This window comes from Anser cygnoides, chromosome 24 (assembly GCF_040182565.1).
Source record: "Anser cygnoides isolate HZ-2024a breed goose chromosome 24, Taihu_goose_T2T_genome, whole genome shotgun sequence".
Classification (NCBI taxonomy): Eukaryota; Metazoa; Chordata; class Aves; order Anseriformes; family Anatidae; genus Anser; species Anser cygnoides.
The window spans coordinates 3220199-3239159 of NC_089896.1; the positions used below are offsets into that span (position 1 = coordinate 3220199).

Genomic DNA, 18961 nt, shown 5'->3' on the forward strand with positions numbered 1-18961 from the left:
ATGCTGTGGGGTGGCAGTGGGGGGGTGGGGGGGGGGGGACGCAGGGGGACGGGGGCCACCCTGGCCACCAAGGGTCACTCGTGGGGGGGGGGGTTTTGGGGTGGGAGCGCGGTCCTTTGGGGCTCGTTTGCATGCGCGGGAGGGGTCCGCGGGTTCGTTTGCATAATTTGGGGGGGGAGCCGGGGCCGATTTGCATGCGGGGGGCGGGCCCGCGAGGGGCGCCCTATAAAGGGGGCGGTGCGGGGCTGCCCCAGCCCCAGTGCGCCAGCGAGGTCCGAGGGGAGCGGGGGCCCGGGGAGCGGAGAGGAGGTCCCGGAGGGGGAAGGTCCCGGAGGGGGAAGCTCCCGGAGCTTGGAGGCCGCAGGGCTCGGAGGCCCCAGCCTCAGCACCTCAGGTCCCAGCAGAGCCTCGACACCCGCCGCCTCCCGTCCCCCCAAAAAACCTCAAAACAACCAAAAAAAACCCAAAAACCCTCACCTCCCCCCCCCCCCCCAAGCCCCAGCCCCATCCCCAGCCCCAGCATGAAAGCCATCAGCCCGGTGAGGTCCGTGAGGAGCTGCTACGAGGCCGTGTGCTGCCTCTCGGAGCAGAGCCTGGCCATCGCCCGCGGCAGCAGCAACAAGAGCCCGGCGCTGGAGGAACCCATGAGCCTCCTGTACGACATGAACGACTGCTACTCCAAGCTGCGCGAGCTGGTGCCGGGCATCCCGCAGGGCACCAAGGTGAGCCAGGTGGAGATCCTCCAGCACGTCATCGACTACATCTTCGACCTGCAGATCGTGCTGGAGGAGGAGGCCAAGGGGCGCGACCCGTCCTCGGAGGCCACCCTGCTGTCCCTCAAGGTACGGGGGCTCCGCGGGGCCGGGGGCGTGATTGGGGTGGTGGTGGTCCCGTTGGGGTGGTGGTGGTGGTCCCGTTGGGGTGGTGGTGGTGGTCCCGTTGGGGTGGTGGTGGTGGTCCCGTTGGGGTGGTGGTGGTGGTCCCATTGGGGGGGTGGTGGTGGTCCCGTTGGGGTGGTGGTGGTGGTCCCAATAAGGGTCGGGGGGGTGGCGGTGGTCCTACACGGGTCGGGAGGTGGTGGTCCTAAAGGGAGGATGGGGTGGATTTTGGGGGGACGCATCCTGCTGCCGCGGTGGCCCTGACCCCCCCTTGTCCCCGCTCTCCGCAGGCGGCCGAGCTGGCCTCCGAGCTCTGCTCCAAAGACGAGAGCGCTCTGTGCCACTAACGCCGCCTCCAGCAGGTGAGTGTCCGCTCCCGCCCCGGCAGCCCCCCGAAACCCCCCCCCAAGCATCCCCCCTCCGTCCCCCAAATCCCCCAAACCCGCCCCACGCCGCCTTCCCCCCCCCATCCAACCCCTACTCCCCCCCCCGCGTGGCGCTGACCCCGCGCCCCTCATCCCTCCCCCCCCCCCCCAAAAACCGATTTTATATTTTATTTTTATTTTTAACTCTTCTTCCTTTCTTCCCCCCCCCCAGTGCCAATTAGCAAACACGCAGCGAGTGTCGGTTCCTGATTCGTTATCGGCCGGAGGTAAATAGCAGCTTCCTGCGCGGCGCCAGGCTGTCTGCGACCTGCCGCGGCCCCCCCCGGAGCCCCCCCCAGGCCACCACGGGGGGGCCACCCGGCTGCACCCAAGCACCCTTGGGCTCCTCCATCCATCGCCCGGAGAAAAAAAAAAAAAGAAATTAAAAAAGACCCCAGGTGCATCGCCCCCCCCCCAAAAAAAAAAAAGACCCCAGGCGAGGGGAGAGGCGGCTGCTGCCCCCCCCATCTGTCCCCCCCCCCCCCCCCGCCCCCCGCGACCAGGAGCTGCCTCCTCGGCGAGTTTTCGAGCGGCGTTCCCAAAATCCCGGCTTCTTTAGGACTTTTTCAGCCCGCTTTTGTAAACGAGACACTTTGTACCGATAGACTGGTGAAGACGCGGTGGTTGTCTGTATATTTTTGGATTATAGCGATCGAGCCCTGTTTAAAGGCGTTTTAATAGGGGGATAGAGGGGGGGGGGGGTTTGGGGAAGGTGGGGGGGGGTCCTCGAATACGAACCAAACTCTGGGGCCACGGCCTCGTGTATTGTGGAGCTCTATACTAGAGTATAACGTTTGTACCTTTTGTGCAGGAAGGTGAAATTTCTGCGAACATGCCTTGTACTTGCTTTATAAACTTTTTATAAAAGTTACCGTTTTTACGTAATAAAGCTCGCCTCGTTCTGAATGCTTCCATTTTGGGGGGGGGGGGAACCTCGCTGCCGCCGAGCTGCGATGGTAACTTCTAGGGTTACGGGAGGAATCTCATTAATTGTTTAATAGCTTTGAAATGTCAGCTCAGGTATGGGAGGAATTAACCCTAGGCTGCTGTCTCCCGGCGGAGGTGTCTGCCAGCTATTTTGGGTGCTGCTCTCCTTATCTGATAGGGAAGGAGCGAGGTGCCCCCCCCCAGCGCTGCCGAGCCCCGGGGAGCAGCGGGAGGTGTAGCTGGAGCACTGCAGGGGGGGGGAGATGCTTTTCCAAGGTTTTGTCCCCCCCTTTGGGACAGCTCTGCTGGGGCTCAGCCCCCTGCAAAGGGTGGCCCTGGGGGCTATGTAACCGCCCCCCCCCAGAGGAAGGGGTGCTAATGGGCTGCAGCTGCCCAGCCTCTGATTAGGGCTGCCCGGAGCCTTGCCTTTCCCTGGGGGGCTGCTGCTTTGTGCCCCCCCCCCCCCCATTCTGTCCCAGTCCCTGGGGCAGCGACGTGGGGGCAGCGCCCTGGGGAAGGGCTGCTTGGAGCAGAAATGTGCCCCCCCCCCCAATACGAGCCTTGCCATTCCCCTCTGGCCCCGAAGCAGATGTGACCCAAGCCTTGGGCTGGCTCAGCTGCGGGGTGGCTGCAGCACAGCTGGGCCGGATCCTGCTCCCCGGGGAGGGCAACTGGTGCTCAACCCCCCCCCCGGCAGCACCGTCACCTCTGCCCCCTGCTCCCGGGGTCAGGGGCACGGCGCTGGTGGCATCGGGGTGTCCCCAAATCTCCGCAGCCTCCAGGTGAGACGGGTCGGGGGAGGAGGAGGAGGAGGAGGAAGGCAGCAGGGGGGCTCGCGCAGATGTGCAAACCTCTCCCCAGTGTGCCCGCTGCCCCCCCAGAGCACCTCGCCCCCGTGGGGTGACGCGGGGCCGTGGGTGTCCGGCTGAAAACCACCGCTGCCTTCCCTGGAAAAGGGACGGGGACGGCTCCGCACCCGACATCGACAGACGGCCGTGTGCCCCAAACCACCTCTGGGACCACCGGGGGGGGGGAACGGGGAGCATCGGGGTGTCCCTCTGCCCCCTTGTCCCCACAGCCGGAGGCTCAGGACCTTGTTTCTGCTCGCGTGGCTGAAAAATCACAATTATCCCCCAGCGATGGTCAGTGAGACCCCAATGAGACAGCGGGGCCACCCGCACCCCCAGCCTGGGGGGGGCTCAGGGGGTCCCCTCCCCGTGCCCCTTGTTGGGGACTGGGATTCCCGGGTATGGCAGCGCCACGGGCTCGCTGCCAGCTCCTGGTGGCCGCGTCCCATTGCGGCCACCCCATGATTCCCAGACCCCCTGCAGTGGGGACAGCGTCGGGGACAAACCCCGTGCGTGCCGCCGGGGCTGGGACCCCCACGCCGTCTCCCTTCGCAGGGCTGTGGCGTGGCGCCGATGCTTTCCTTGGAAATCCTGATATTTTTTTTTTTAAAGGGAAAAAATACTAAAAATAGCCCCCGCTGCTCCACTGGGGCCGGGACGGACGTTTACGGGGCGGCTTTCTCCTAAGAACCCCCCCCTCCCGCGTCCCCCCCCTCCCCGAAACCCTCGGCACCGCCGCAGCCGTTTTGCTGCACCCCTCGGTTCGCTTTCGTCTGGGGAACGAAAGGATGGGGGGAGAAAAAAATAAAAAAATAAAAAATAATAAAAAAAAAAGAAGTGGGGTGCTGGGAAAGCGGCCCCGAGCGGGGTGCCGGTGGTGGTGGCGGTGGCCGGGCCGGCTCTTGGCAGCCGGGAGTCTGATGCAATCGGCGGCGCGGTTCCCCACCTGTATTTGCCATTGTGTGCCCGGAGCTGTTTGCAGGTGTTTGCTGGCGCCGCGCTGTCTGAGCCGCACTTCCCTCCTCCTCCTCCCGCTGCCGGCCCGGCCAAGGCCTCCCGGCCCGCCGCCAGCCGCCGGGAGCCGGCACACGCACACGCGTGGCCTTGTGCGCGCCTGCACGGCTGGGCCTCGCTCGTGGCGCGCGCGCGTGAGCTTGCACGCCCGCCGTGCTCGGGGCCGCGTGGTGGGAGCGGGGCTCCCACGCAGCTCGTGCTTGGCCGCGTGCCGGTGTGCACGCGCGGCCGCTGCGTGCACGCGGTTTTACACGCGAACGTGCACGCTCGCACACGCGTGTGTTCGCAGGGCGGGCGTGCAGGTACGCGTACCCGCTCCCGTGAGGGCACGCACGTGTGCATGCACACGCTGGCAGAGACACGATGCATCCCCCCCCCAGCTCAGCAGCCCCTCACGTGCTCTGCTGGGACATACGTGTGCGTGCACGTGAGTGCACCAACACACACGCACCGCTGCTGGGGTGCAGCTCGCACGCATGTGCACGCCCTCAACAGGAGCGCACGCGTGCACACCCAGACGTGCGTGCACAACGCCCGCGAACACATGCATGTTGCATGCACACACACGCGCACGCACCCACCCCCGCGTGCACGCAGCCACATGCATGTGCGTGCACACACACGCACGTGCACACACGTGTGCATCCAGCAGGGACAGCCACACGCGCAAAAGCACCGTGCGGTGGCGGGGGCGGCTCGGGGCTGCTGCTGCCTTTTGGGTTCCTGCTCAGCCCCCCGGCAGCCGCTTCCCCTCCGACCCCCCCGGGACCACTGGGCAGACCCAGGCTCCCCACGTGCAGCCCCAAAATTTGCCAGGACCTGGATCCGAGCTCCGCCCGTGCCTCAGTTTCCCCATCCACACGGAGGGAAGGGGCAGCAGCTCCAGGAGGCAAACTGGGAGAGGGGAGGGGCCCTGCTGGGGTAACTGGGAACGGCTGGCGGCGGTACTGGAGCAGCCTGGCTCCGGAAGCGCTGGCACGCGTCCCACGTCCCCTCTCCTTTCCCACCGGTGTCCCTCTGGTTTCAAACTGGAGCCGGACCAGTTTGGGGGACTGACTCCACATTAACCCCTCTGGCTCCGGGACGCTGCTCTGGTTCTTCCCAGCTCCGTGCCCAATTCCTCGGGGTTAGCAGGGGTGTCACAGGGCACGGCGGCGTGGTGGCACACCGTCTGCTGCTTGTCACCGCGAGGTCACGCTGCACGGCTCTGCCAGCGCCCACCACGGCTCCTCCGCTCAGCACCGGGAGGGTGAGGGGGCTCTGCTGCCCCCCGGGATGTCCACACTGGGGGGGGAGCAATGGGGTCGGATCTGGCACGGGACCACCAGGACCACCCTGACCGCCCGTGCCCCCTCTGGCCACCAGCGCGAGCAGGACGTGGACACCACCCCACAGCATCGCCCACCGGTGAGGTGGGGAGGGGGCAGCGGGGGGGGGCACGTCCACATCCACGGCCCAGTGGCTGCGGGGGGACCCCCAGGCTCCCCGGCAGGACGCCTGGGACCACCGGGACCACATCTCCAAGTTGTCCCCGGGACACTTCCTCGCCTCCATCACGGTCACCCTTCGTCCCCACGGTGGGGATGATCCTCGCTCATCAGGACCCCGAAGCCCCCGCAGAAGGTGAGCGTTGGCTGCCCCCACCGCCGGCCCCGCCGCCCCTTCCCTCGCCTTTCCCTTTTCCCGTCCCTTTTGTTGCCTCCAGGACGGGGCTGTGAAACCCCACAGCTCCATTTGCTGGGGGGAGAGACACCCCAAAAACCAGCACGCATGGGGAGGGAGGCCCCCTGCTCACAGGGGGCAGGGGCTTCGTCCATAGCAGCCGCTGGAGAAGCCACGAGGGTTTCTGTTCTGCACCTGGGGGGGCAGCTGGTGGCCAGGCGGTGGTGGCCGCGTGCCCCTTGGTCCTGCCCCGGCCTCCTCCCCCTGTGCCCCCTCGGGTCCCTCGGCCAGCCGGGCAGTGCCGTGGGGGGGTTTCGAGGTGGTGCCCGGCTGGCACAGAGCCGTGGCGAGGGCTGCTGGGAGCCGGGCTGGGGGCCTGCAGCATCTCCCCACCCCCCTGTCCCCCTGTCCCCGAGTCCCTCCGTCCTGCCAGGTGTGCCCCCCCCATCCCTGCACCCCTCTGTCTGCCTCCGGGTGTCCCTTGCTCCCTGCACCCCGAGTCCTTCTGTCTCCCCACCCCTCCTCTCTGCGCCCCCCAGGTCCCTCCATCCCTCTGGCCCTGGGTCCCTTCGTTCCCCTGGCCCTGTGCCCCTCCATCCCCGTGTCCCCCCACATCCCTGTGTCCCCATGTCCCCTCCACCCGTGTCCCCCCACCCCTGTGTCCCCTCATTACTCCGTCCTTCTATCCCTCCTCCAAACCTGTGTCCCCACATCCCCCCATCCCTGTGTCCTTTCACCCCCCTGTGTCCCTCCGTCCCTCGTCCGTCCCTCTGTCCCCCCGTCCCTCTGTCCCTCATCCATCCTGATGTCCCCCATCCTCTCCCTCCAACCCTCCAACCCCATGTCCCTCTGTCCCCCCTCCATCCCCATGTCCCCCTGTCCCTCCATCCCTGTGTCCCCCTGTGTCCCCCTGTCCCTCCATCCCCGTGTCCCCCCGTGTCCCCCCGTGTCCCCCAGTCCCTCCATCCCCATGTCCCCCTGTCCCTCCATCCCCGTGTCCCCCCGTGTCCCCCCGTGTCCCCCTGTCTCTCCATCCCCGTGTCCCCCCGTGTCCCTCTGTCCCTCCATCCCCCTGTCCCTCCATCCCCGTGTCCCCCCGTCCCTCCATCCCCGTGTCCCCCTGTCCCTCCATCCCCGTGTCCCCCCGTGTCCCCCCGTGTCCCCCTGTCCCTCCATCCCCGTGTCCCCCCGTCCCTCCATCCCCGTGTCCCCCTGTCCCTCCATCCCCGTGTCCCCCCGTGTCCCCCCATGTCCCCCTGTCCCTCCATCCCCGTGTCCCCCCGTGTCCCCCCGTGTCCCCCAGTCCCTCCATCCCCGTGTCCCCCCGTCCCTCCATCCCCGTGTCCCCCTGTCCCTCCATCCCCGTGTCCCCCCGTGTCCCCCCATGTCCCCCTGTCCCTCCATCCCCGTGTCCCCCCGTCCCTCCATCCCCGTGTCCCCCAGTCCCTCCATCCCCGTGTCCCCCTGTCCCTCCCTCCCTCCCTGCCGGTCCCGCGGGGGGGCCGGGGCCGGGCGCGGTGCCGCAGCTCGCTGCTGCCGCCCCCAGGGCCGCGGAGGAAGAGCCGGGGCCGGCAGCGCTGCCAGGGCCGGGGGGGCTGCTCCGGGGCGCGCCCCCCGTGGGGACCAGCAGGGCCACCCCCGCTGTCCCCTCCCCGTGTGTCGCAGCAGGGTGGCCACCAACCATGGGGCAGGGGTCCCGTGGCCACCACCAGCCCCCAGGCAGGGGGTCCTTATGGCCACCACCGACCACCAGGTAGGGGTCCCCGTGGCCATCACCAACCATGGGGCAGGGGTCCCGTCGCCACCACCAACCATAGGCAGGGGTCCCCGTGGCCACCACCAACCATGGGACAGGGGTCCCCATGGCCACCACCAACCATAGGCAGGAGTCCCCATGGCCACCACCAACCATGGGGTAGGGGTCCCCGTGGCCACCACCAACAACCATCGGGCAAGGGGTCCCTGTGGCCACCACCGACCATGGGACAGGGGTCCAATGGCCACCACCAACCATCAGACAGGGGTCCCATGGCCACCACCAACTATAGGCAGGGGTCCCCGTGGCCACCACCAGCCCCCAGGCAGGGAGTCCTTATGGCCACCACCGACCACCAGGCAGGGGTCCCTGTGGACATCACCAACCATGGGGCAGGGGTCCCCATGGCCACCACCAACCCCCAGGCAGGGTGTCCCATGGCCACCACCAACCATGGGGCAGGGGTCCCTGTGGCCACCACCAACCCCCAGGCAGGATATCCCGTGGCCAACACCAACCATGGGGCAGGGGTCCCTGTGGCCACCACCAACCATCGGACAGGGGTCCCCATGGCCACCACCAACCGTTGGGTAGGGGTCCCTGGGGCCACCACCACCAACCATCGGGCAAGGGGGCCCTGTGGCCACCACCAACCATTGGGTAGGGGTCCCACGGCCACCACCAACCATCAGACAGGGGTCCCCATGGCCACGACCAACCATTGGGCAGGGGGTCCTGTGGCCACCACCAACCACCAGGCAGGAGGTCCTTTTTTGTCCTTCCCCAGCCCAAAAGCAGGAGAATTTGGACAAAACGAGCGCTTCCTACAGAAGCCATCGGTGGGCGGAGGGTGGGAGGCCAGAAGAGGATCCCCCCCCCGCCCCCCCCAGCCTGCAGCTGGTCGGGGCAGAGATCTGCACTTTGCTCCCGCTATCAGCACGTAAGGGCTGGGAGGTTCTTCTCCGGGGTGCTGGGCTGGGTTCGTGGGGTGCTGGAGGCAGGATTGGTGCCCGGTGCTGCCCGTGGGGGTGTCTCCCAGCGGGACGGTGACAGGGACGGCTGTCCCTCCCCGGTGGCATTTCGGGGGGGCTTCCTGGAGGCCCCCAGCCACGGGACAGGCTTTTCCCCCAGGAATCTCAGCAGGATCGGGCCCCGGTCCTTGGATCCCTGCAGCAGGGCTGTGCTCCTGGTGGGGGGACGCGGTGCCCCCCCTGCCGCGAGGCTTTTTGTTCCACTGCACGGTTTTGGGTGTCTGCCCCCCCCAGTTGTGGTCTGGTGCCCGTCCCCGTCCCCTTTTCACAGCAAAGGCCGTGGTGCTTGTGTCTGCGTGTCCGTCTTCTCGGGGGGGGGGTTGGTAAGAAAGTCCTCCCTGCGCCTGAGCTGCAGCCCCGAGAGCGGGGGGCTTTGGGATTGGAGCGGGGACTTGGGGGGAACCAGCCTCAATGGGTTAAGCTCGGGGACTGTTTGGGGTGAAAACACAGAGATTTGGGCTCCTGAGGCCAAACCTGCTGCTGCTGACTCCCTGCTGGATCACCCACCCCCTGCACAGCCCCGCCTGCACAGTCCCCATCCCAGTCCCAGTCCCAGTCCCAGTCCCAGTCCCAGTCCCAGTCCACATCTGTCCCAGTCCCAGTCCCAGTCCCAGTCCACATCTGTCCCAGTCCCAGTCTCAGTCTCCATCCCTGTCCCAGTCTCAGTCCCAGTCCCCATCCTAGTCTGTCCCAGTTCCTATGCCAGTCCCAGTCCCCGTCCCCGTCCCAGTCCATCCCAGTCCCAGTCCGCATCCCAGTCTGTCCCAGTTCCTATCCCAGTCCCAGTCTCAGTCCCATTCCCAGTCTGTCCCAATCCCAGTCCCTGTCCCAGACCCCATCCCAGTTTGTCCCACTCCCAGTCCCAGTCCGTCCAGTCCCAGTCCCAGTCCCCGTCTGTCCCAGTCCCCACCCGCCGAGAACCCGAGCAGGTGGCGCCAAACAAGCCCCGCCCCCCTGATTTGCATACGAAGCCCCTCCCCTCCCTCCCGCGCGGCTCCGCGGGCTGCCGCGGGGCGGGGCGGCGGCGGCGGCAGCCAATCAGCGCGCGGCGTTTTCCGCGGGAAATCCGAATTTCGCGGCACGGCGTTTGGCGCTTAAAAAAAAAAAAAAAAAAAAAAAGGTTAAAAAAAAACCCGGGGCGAGCGAGGAGGAAAAGCAGCGGCCGGCACGGAGGGGGGGGGACGCAACCGCGGGGGGGGCACCGGGCCGCGCCGCCCCCGGCCCCATCCGGGCCGAGCGAGCTGATTTTGGGGCTAAACGCGGTGTTTTTAGGGCCGAGCGCGCCTTTTCCGCCTTGCTTTTTCCTGCCCCCCCCCCCCCCCCGCGCCTTTTTTTTTTTTTTTAATTCATTTTTTTATTTTTTTTTTTCCGGGGTGTTTAGGTCCGCGCCCGGCTGGTTCCCACGACCCCCCCCCCCCCCCCCCCCAAAAAAAAAAATGCCGCCGGTGATGTCGTGACCCCCCCGCCCCGCGGAGCCGCCCGGTTCTACCCCCCCCCCACCCCCCCCCCAGCTCCCTCCCCCGGGCCGGCTTCTCGGAAGGACTTTGCAATGCTGCGGCTGCCCCGGGGAGTGTCCCCAGCCCCGGGGGGGGGCGCGGCCCTCCCGCCCCCCTCTGCCCAGCGCCCCCCCAAAAAAGCCGTGCCGGCCATGGGCTCCTCGGAGCGGGGGGGCTCCGCTTTGTGCAGCCCCCCGCTGCCCGCAGCCTGCTGCAGCCGGGGCTCCTCGCAGGGGGGGGGCTGCGGGGCCGCTCCCCGGGGGGGGGGCTGCCTCTTCGCCACCCCCCAGAGCCCCCACCTCAGGACCCTCCGCTCGGCCTCGGCGGGACGGCTGCCGGTAAGGTGCCTGCACCCCCAACCCTGCTTTATTTATTTATTTTTGGGGGGGGGAGGGTGCTGGGGGGGCTGCCGGCTCGGTGCAAGGAGGGGACAGGGTGGGGAGCAAGGAGGAGGGGGGGGGCGATGCCAGGAGGCCCCCCCAGGTCGTGCAGCTCTTATGGGGGTCCCCCTGCACCGCCGGGCCTTGGGGGGGGGCAGGGCTCGGGCGTTTCTCAACTTCCCCGGCTGCCTCCCGCCTTCCTCTTTTCTACATTTTTCTGCCTTTTTTTACATTTTTATTTTCCCCCCCCTCCTGCTCCGGGTTGCCGCTGTGACCCGTTCCGGGGTGGGGGGGGCACACAGGGGGCTGGGGCGTTGCAGCTCCGCTGCCCAAGCTTGGTTCCCCCGGGGTTCACAGCGGCGTTTTGTGGGGGCTCGACGTGAAACCATCCTCTTCCTCCTTGGGAGGAAGGAGCCGAGCTGGGAGCTGGTTTATTTTTATTTTCTGGGGAGCTGGTTTATTTTTTTATTTTATTTTTTTGGGGGGCGGGGGGGGTGGGGGGGATGTTGGTGACAGCCCCGTTTGGCCGTGTCACCCAGCGCTGGGCTGTGCTCGCAGAACCCGTGGGTCCCAATGGGGAAACTGAGGCCGCCCCATGCCAGGTATTGGGGCCCGGTTCTCCTGGGGGCCCCCCCCCCCCAAATCTGCCCGGCCCCGCTGGCAGCTGGGGCTGGCATTTAATTCCTGCCGGCCCCGGGCGCGCGTCCAGCCCTCACTGTGAGCCTCTGTTCTCCCCGGTGCTGGAGCCATCCCAGGCCCCGCTCGCTCCCATCAGCGTCTCGATTTATTTGCTTATTCCCCCCTTCCGTGGTCGCTGATGCCTGGTGCCAGCTGGGGACGGCGCAGCGGTGGGGGCAGAGTTTTTCTTTCTTTTTTTTTTTTTTTTTCCTTGCTCCCCCCACCCCGCGCTGCCCGTGTGGGTCTGTCCTGGCTGCTGCTGCCTTCTGCACGGCCCCGTCCCGGGGGGGCTGCGGGGCCACCTGTCCCCTCCCCGGCTTTGGGAGCTGCTTTTGGCCGCCGTTGTCTCCGAACACCGTGTCCTGCTGCCGGGGGTGGTTGTGTTGAGAGACACGCAGCCCCCCCCCCCCCCCCTTCCAATAAAACACCCCAAATCCCCCCAAACGCAGCGCCTGCCTTGCCGCAGAGCTTTTCGGGGGGGCCCTTCGGCATCGCCACCCCTGCTCGGTGCTGTGCCCGGGGGATGCTCGGGGTGCTCCTTGCCCACGTCCCCCCGCCCTGCGTGGCTCGGGGGGGGGGGCTCGTGTGATGCTGGGGGCACCGCTCGCTCTGTGCTGGGGGGGTCCTGGTCTGTCCCCACTGCCGGACGTGGGGCGCGCATCGAGGCGGGGACCCCGCTCCCGGGGACCCCGCTCCCGGGGACCCCGCTCCCGGGGACCCTGCTCCCGGGGACCCCGCCGCGGTGGCTCGTGGCCACGGTGGCTCGTGGCCGGGGTGGCTCGGGCACGCTCCCAAGCGCCACCTTTGTGTGCAGAGCCGGGGCCAGCAGATAAGGAGCGCCTCGTCCCCGCTCCCACCTGCCTGCGGGACTCGTGCCACACAAACGGGGACGCTTGGCTCCAGCTGCCTCGCACCAGGAGCCCACGCTGGGTTGTCCCCCGCGTCCCCCGGCAGGAAGGCAGGCCGGGTGTCCCCCGTGGCCCCGAAAGACCCCAGGTTTTCCCTCGGGGTCTGATTTGGGGACCCCAGAATTGGTAAGCGGGTGTCCCCCACGCACACGTCTATTTCAGAGCCGCGTTGGCCGGTGCCGATCCCACCCCGACTGTTGGCCATATGGGATCTCTGTAGGGTCTCTGTAGGGCTGCCAAGGAGCCTGGGGGAGCGCCTGAGCCCTGCGGGAGGGGGGGTCCCGGCCCTCCCCGCCTCCTCCGTGCTGGGGAAAAGGGGTTCAGAGTCCGCCGTGGGTTCGGTGCGAGCGGGCAGGGCAAGGCCGCCCGTGCAAAGAGCAGCTGGTGCGGGGGGGTGGCAGCACCGGGGAACAGAGCAGAGCCCCTTTCCCCTTGGGGGGGGCAGTGAAACCCTCAGCAGCCCCCCAGTTTTATTGGGGGAACCTGGGGGGTTTCCCCATCCCACCCAGACCCCACGGCCACCCACCAGAGGGGTGACTTTGGGGTGCTGCAGATGGGGGTGAGGGTGGTGGGCACCCACCCCGCCGCTGGGGCTCCTTCGGGCTCCGTGCCCCCCCCCCCAGCTTCTCTCCCTCGGGAACTTCCCTCCCAGCTCCGTGCAGGATTTGGGGTTTTTGGAGGGGTCGGAGGTGCCCCAAGACCCTCGGAGGGGCAGCGGTACCCCTGGGTGCTGTCCTCCCTATCATGGGCCCAATCCTTCCCAGCTCCCCGTCCTGCAGCCAGGGGCTGAACCCCCCCCCTCCCCACCTCCAGCCCCCCCAAAATCTGCCTTTAGCTGGGGGCTCTGCAAAAAAAAAACCACCCCCTCTATATCCCAAAAAGCAGGGAGGGCGGCATCCCAGGGCCGGACCCAGCACCCTTGGCACCGCCGTGTCCCCGGCACGCTGGCGGGACCCCGGGGTGCCCCGTGCCACCCCCAGCCGGGCGCGTCGTGCCCCCCCTTTTATCCCCCCCCTTACTTCGGGTGCTGCGTTTCCCACGCCCCGGGGAGCGTGGGGGGGGCGGCGGGGCTGGCTCCGGGAGGGGGCCCTGGGTGTGTGTGTGTGTTTTTGGGGGGGTGGCGGTGACGGGCAGAGCCCGGGCAAGCCCGGGGAAGGCAGCGGCGCTGTTGAAACCCAGCGTTGGCAGGAGGAGCGCCCGCGGCCCCCGGGGGGAGAGGTTGCTCTGATGCTTGGGCTGGGCGCTGGGTGTAGCCCCTGGCGCCGGGGCTGTTGGCAGGAGGAGCTGGCGGGGGGCCCGGACCCCCCCCCCCCCCTTTTATTTTTATTTTTTTTCTATCCCCCCCCAACACCTCAGGCTCCTGCTGGAGCTTCCTTTCCCACCCCCCAGCACCGCATCGGGGCGCTGCGCTGCCCCCCTCCCCAGGCAGAGATGGGTTGGGGGTGGTGTGGGGGGGTCCGGCGGTGTCCCCTGGGGTGGGGGGCTCGGGGTTTGGCTGCCTGCTCCCCCCCCCCAGCCCCCCCCAGGCTCTGGCTGTGCCTGGCTCAGCTGTCGTGTGCCTAATCCTGCCCGGCCGGGGGGGCGGCAGCTGGGACGCAGGAGGGGACCCCCTTGTCCATTGTGCTTGGTGGCCGTGTCCCAGCCCTGGCTGGAGCCCCCCCCCAGCTGCACGAGGGGTCCAAGTTGTGTCCCCCCCCCCCCCCGGCCGTGCCCCCTGCTTTGCTCCGTGCCTCAGTTTCCCCACTGCTCCGGGAGAGGGGGAGCAGCCGAAGCCCTGCACGGGGCTCTTGGTGACGGGGACACGGGGGTGGCCACGGATGGGGGTGGCCACAGGGGCCAGGGTTCGGGTGCCAGCAGGAGGGGGGCCCTGGATGTGTCCCCCCCCCCCGTTCCCATCCCAAATCTCGCTGGCAGATGCTCGGGGTCTGCTCTGGGGCAGGCGTTTCCCATGCGCTCCCCGTTCCCCATTGGGGTGCCGGCAGCTCGGGGGCAGAGCCGGGGATTGGGGCAAACCTGCTCGGGTGGGGGGGGTGCGGGGGAGGCAGCGAATTCCCACAGGAGCTCGGGAGGGACCTGGCTCCCTGGGGGGGCGGAAAACAGCCCCTGGCGCCTCTCCTGCCCCTCCCCACAAAGCTGGGTGCGCTCCCCGGGGAGCCGGAGCCGTGCCGAGCCGCCACGGGGACCCGGCTGCCATGAGGGACGTGCTGGGGGGGACCCTGTGGGACAGCCCGGCCTGGGAGCAGGTATGGGATTGGGGGGGGGGGGGGGGGGGCGCTGGGGGGAGCGGGGTGGAACTGGGGGGCAGCACTGGGGGGCTGCTTTCTGCTGCCGAGCCAAATTACATCCCCCCCCCTTCCCCAGGTAAAGTCCCCTTGGTTGCGTTTAGGGACGTGGGGGGTCCTTGTGCGCATCGCGGGGGGGGGGGGGGGGGGGGCGATTTGCTGACACCCCCCGCTCCGCTGTGCCCCCCCCTCTGCTTCCTGGGGTCTCTTATCCCAGAGTGATGCTGGAGGTTGGGGGGGGGTCCCCTGGGGGTTACATCAAGGAGCTGCTTGGCAGGGTGTCCCCTCTCCAAGGACCCCACGGACCCCCCCTGTTGCCCCCCCCCCCACTTTGCTCCAGCTGGGTGCAGGTGGCTGGGGGCACCCCCGGGTGGCTCCCAGGTGCGTGGTGGCAGCGGGGTCCCCTGTGCTGCCCGCACCCATGGCAGGGTGGGGGGGGGGGGGAGCAGCCCCGTGCCCCTCAGACCACCTGGGGGGGCCGGGGGGGGGGGGGCAGGATCCGGTCTCGCCGCCCCCTCCCTGCAGCCGCGGGGTGCCGGCACCTCCCGTTCCCAGGGCTCGGCCCCCGGAGCCGTGCCAGCAGCTGGGGGCGAGGGGAAATCCCTGCGGCTTCCCCGGGCAGGGCTGGGGCGCCGGGCAGGAAGCGATCGGGGGGGGGGGGGACCCGGCCCCCCCCACCCCAACCATCCCTGGTGGCCCCGTCGCCTGCACGGGGGTGCTGAGCGGGAGCGCTTCCCACAAGGGGTGTTGGAGGCAGGCGGGGGTCTCGCGAGGTGTCCCCAGCCTGCGGCGGTGCCCGGGGCTCCGCGATGCTCCGGGGGGGGGCTCCGGGGGGAGCCCAGTCCTGCCCCAATGCGGGCTTTTCTCTCCTGCTCCAGGCCAAGCGGAAACTGGACCTGGAGGGCCTCGACTTCCGCACGCCCAAGGGGAAGGGCAGGGCGCTGGCGCAGGTCCCCAGCCCCAGGAGTAAGTTGGGGAGCGACGGGAGGGGTGCTGGGGGGGGGGGGCAGACCCCATTTCCCAGAGCTGTGCGGGCAGAAAACCCCTGGGGATGGGGCGGGGGGATCGATCCGGGCTATTTCTCGGGTATTTTTCCACCAGCTTGGGGATTCCGCCAGGTTTAGCGACCCCGGCGTGGCCAGCCCCGCGCCACCTCCACCCCACGCTAAGGGGGGGTCCTCTGCTTTCCCCGCAGCCCCCAAATCCCCCGGGGAGAAGACGCGCTACGACACCTCGCTGGGGCTGCTCACCAAGAAGTTCATCCACCTGCTGAGCGAGTCGGCCGACGGCGTGCTGGACCTCAACCGCGCCGCCGAGGTGCTGGGGGTGCAGAAGCGGCGCATCTACGACATCACCAACGTGCTGGAGGGCATCCAGCTCATCCGCAAGAAGTCCAAGAACAACATCCAGTGGATGTAGGCGATGCTCTCGGGGGGAGGACGGGTGTGCGGGGTTGGTTTTTTGGGGGAGAGGCGGCTTCAAGGCCGGGGGTCCCTCACGTCTCCGCCCGCAGGGGGACGGGGATCTTCGAGGACGCGGCGGTGGCGGCCAAGCAGCAGGCGCTGCGCGGGGAGCTGGCCGAGCTGGCCAAGGCGGAGCGGGCGCTGGAGCAGCTCCTGCAGGACTGCGCCCTGCAGCTCCGGCAGCTGACGGACCACGAGGACAACCAGAGATATCCTTGCCTGGGGAGACGCGTGGCCGCGGGGGGCTGGGGGACCCCTCCGAGTCCCTTTTTCTCCCTTTCGCTTCCCTGCGGGGCTGTCCCGCGTGTCCTGGGGGGGGTTCTCGGAGGTCGATACCTGGCGGCAGCGCTGTGGGATGGGGATTTGGGGCCGTCCCGCTCTTGGTCCTGCTTTTTCCTATACCTCGTCCCTGCCCACGCTGGCGTACGTCACCTACCAGGACCTCTGCACCATCAGCAACTTCCAGGAGCAGACGGTGATCGCCGTGAAGGCTCCCCCCGAGACGAGGCTGGAGGTGCCGGACTTCAGCGAGGTGTGTGTGGGGCCAGGAGCCGTCCCCCCGCAGCGGGGTCGGTGCCGGGATGCTGCCGTGCCCGCACCGTGCCCCGCCGTGCCACCTGGGGCATCTCACGGGTGCAGCCCGGCATTGCCCCGAGCGCTTTTGGGGTGTCTCCGTGGGGCTGTTTGACCCTGAGCGGATCCTTTAGGGGTTGTGGGTGTGGGGTGATGCCCTGCTGGGACCTCGCACAGGTTGGGGGCAGCGGGGTGGGCTCTGCGCGCCCCCCTGGATGCCCCCCCTGAGCCCTGCTCTGCCCGGCCAGGACAACCTGCAGCTCTACCTGAAGAGCACCAACGGCCCCATCGAGGTGTACCTGTGCCCGGAGGAGATCGCGGAGGACAGCCCCACCAAGCAGCACGGCGTCCCCTCTGCCGCCACTCCCCCCCCGCAGGACAGCAGCACCCACCCCTCCCTACAAAACAACCCCGAGCCCCCCAGCACATCCCCGCAGCCCCTCCACGGGCACCGTGCCCCATCCTTGTCCCCGTCCCTGCCCCTCTCCAGCCCGGGGGGGCCCGGCTCCCTGCTGGAGGTGGGGACGGGGCTGCTGGGCTCCCCCCAGCACCTCCTGCAGCAGACGGAGGACCAGCTGCCCTGCGCCCCCTCCTACCTGGACTCGGCCCCCTTTGTCACCTTCTCGCCCCCCCTGGAGCAGGACGACTACCTCTGGGGGCTGGAGGACGGCAAGGGCGTCAGCGACCTCTTCGAGGCGTACGACCTGGGGGAGCTGCTGAAGAACTGAGCCTCTGCTCCCCGATGCCACCCCCCTTTGCCTGCTGTCCCCCCCCCTCCGTGCCTGTCCCCCAGGTGGGTGGGATGGACAGCGCAGCGCCCTGGGTGGCTTTGCCTCGGTCGTTGGTTGTCACCTGGGGGGGTTTGGGGGTGCCAGGGCCGGTGCTCCCCTCCATCACCCCCACACCTCGAGGGCTGCTGGCAGACCTGGGGGGCTTTTGGGTGCATGGCACGGGGTCAGGGGCACCCCAGCCCCCCGGGCAGCACAGAAACCCCTGCCCAGAAGGGGCTTTGCTGTGTGTGGGGTCGCGTTTTGGGGTCGCGTTTTGGGGCCGCTCCAGTTGCTCCCCAGTCCGACTGGTGCTTCAGGGTGGTGGCCGCTTGTTTGGATGGTGCGGGGCACGGCACGGCGCAGCTCTCCTGGGGTATGAGCTGATGGCTGGAACGCCACCGAGGTGGTGCTTCCCCCCGCCCAGTAGCTGAAATACCCTTAAAAAAAATTAGCATGGGTGAAATCACCTTTTTGTTAAGGGGGGGAGGATGCTGAACCTCTTAAAACAGCCGCGGGCAAACCGCTTGCAGAGCATCCCCTCTCCTGCCTGTGTCGGCTCCCTGAGAGCTGTTGGTGCTGGGGGGGGGGGGATGTCTGAACTGGAGCTTAATGGGCAGGAGGTGGTGGTGACTGGGGCAGGGGGGAGCCGGGAGCAGGGCGGGGGGGTTGGCGGTGCGGCTGTGCCAGCGGCAGAGCCGGGTGCGCTGCATACCCCTTGGTCCTTCCCAGCTGCTCCTCGCCCAGAGAAACCCAAGCTTTTCCCTAATATTACTGCTTTCCCCTTCCTCGCTGGGGGGTGGGAGGCTCGGCCCCCCCCTCGCCCCATGCTGGGATCAACCTGGAGCCGGTTCCCTGCGCTGATTTTTCCCCTGGGTGCCGGGCACTGGGGCTGGATGCGGCCGCTCAGCTTTGGGCTCTGCACGGCCTCATCCCGCAGCAAGGATGTGTCGGGGGGGGGGGGAAAATCCTGCCCCGGCCCCATCCCTCCCCTTGGGAACTTCGGGCAGAGTTCCTCCCCCCAGGCTTTTCCTCCTGCCCTTGTAAATTGTACCTTAATTATTGCACTGTATTTATACGGGACCCACCTTCGGCACGGCGCTGTCGAGGGTTTCTTTGGCGTTTGGGGTTTTTAAGCGAGTGTATTTAAGTCGTCCTTCCTCGAGGTTTGCTCTCCTGCAGTTTGGCTTGGACGTGGTGTGGGTGAGGATGTGTTTTGTCGTGAAAAACTCGTGGCACTTGGTGTTTGTTGCTCGGGAGGGGATGAAATGAAATAAAACTTCTGAGTCAGAGGGGCTTGTCTTCCTCGAAGAAGCAAAACGCCGCGGTTTGCAGTGCGTTTCGGGGGGAGGGAGGCGGTTTTGCTTCTGCTTTTGGTGGGGGAAAAAGTCTGCTTTTAGGATTTCCGGCGGGTCAGCCTGCTCCGTGGCGGGTGGATGGAGAAGGGGGTTGAGACGAAGCCGTGATCGGCGCAAAGCAGCGAGTGTGGGACAAGCACTGGGGTCAGGATGCCCGGGTGCACCCGCTTTGGGGGCTGCGGGGACGTGCCCGTGGAGGGCCCTGCCCCAGGCCACCAGCCCCAGGATTGCTGGGCTGTGACCCGGTGATGCCAACGGTGCTGGTGGCACCCGGTGACGTCCGGTGGCACCCGGTGACGTCCGGTGGCACCCGGTGATGTCCGGTGGCACCCGGTGATGTCCGGTGGCACCCGGTACCCTGGGGCCGCACCGCTCATCCCATGGGGTCTGGCACGGCAGAGGAGGAGGGTGAGAGGCACCGGGTCCTGTCTCCATCCCCGGGGGGCTGCGTGTCCCGGAGCGGCTGGCGGTGTCGCAGCCGTGTCCCCCCCCCGACCCCCGGCTGGCAGTCCCCG

General features: G+C 68.0%; 2 protein-coding genes across 4 annotated transcripts; both read left to right on the forward strand.

Annotated features, from left to right (window-relative positions):
* Window positions 1-245: 245 nt before the first annotated feature.
* ID3 (inhibitor of DNA binding 3) lies at window positions 246-2192 on the forward strand. The gene is made up of 3 exons (XM_066982571.1): window positions 246-842; window positions 1169-1240; window positions 1476-2192. Exons 1-2 carry the CDS (start codon window positions 522-524, stop codon window positions 1223-1225), a joined length of 378 nt encoding a protein of 125 aa, XP_066838672.1. The 5' UTR covers window positions 246-521; the 3' UTR covers window positions 1226-1240; window positions 1476-2192.
* A 7858-nt stretch (window positions 2193-10050) lies between these two features.
* Window positions 10051-18380, forward strand: E2F2 (E2F transcription factor 2). Of its 3 annotated transcripts, XM_066982575.1 has the most exons (6): window positions 10051-10375; window positions 15164-15251; window positions 15481-15700; window positions 15799-15957; window positions 16166-16280; window positions 16570-17184. In XM_066982575.1, exons 1-6 carry the CDS (start codon window positions 10091-10093, stop codon window positions 17047-17049), a joined length of 1347 nt encoding a protein of 448 aa, XP_066838676.1. In that variant the 5' UTR covers window positions 10051-10090; the 3' UTR covers window positions 17050-17184. The 3 variants fall into 3 exon arrangements, with proteins under 3 accessions (XP_066838676.1, XP_066838675.1, XP_066838674.1); XM_066982574.1 differs by having other exon boundaries at window positions 10052-10375; window positions 15799-16280; window positions 16570-18380; XM_066982573.1 differs by lacking the exon at window positions 10051-10375 and adding an exon at window positions 13838-14246 and having other exon boundaries at window positions 15799-16280; window positions 16570-18380.
* Window positions 18381-18961: the final 581 nt, after the last annotated feature.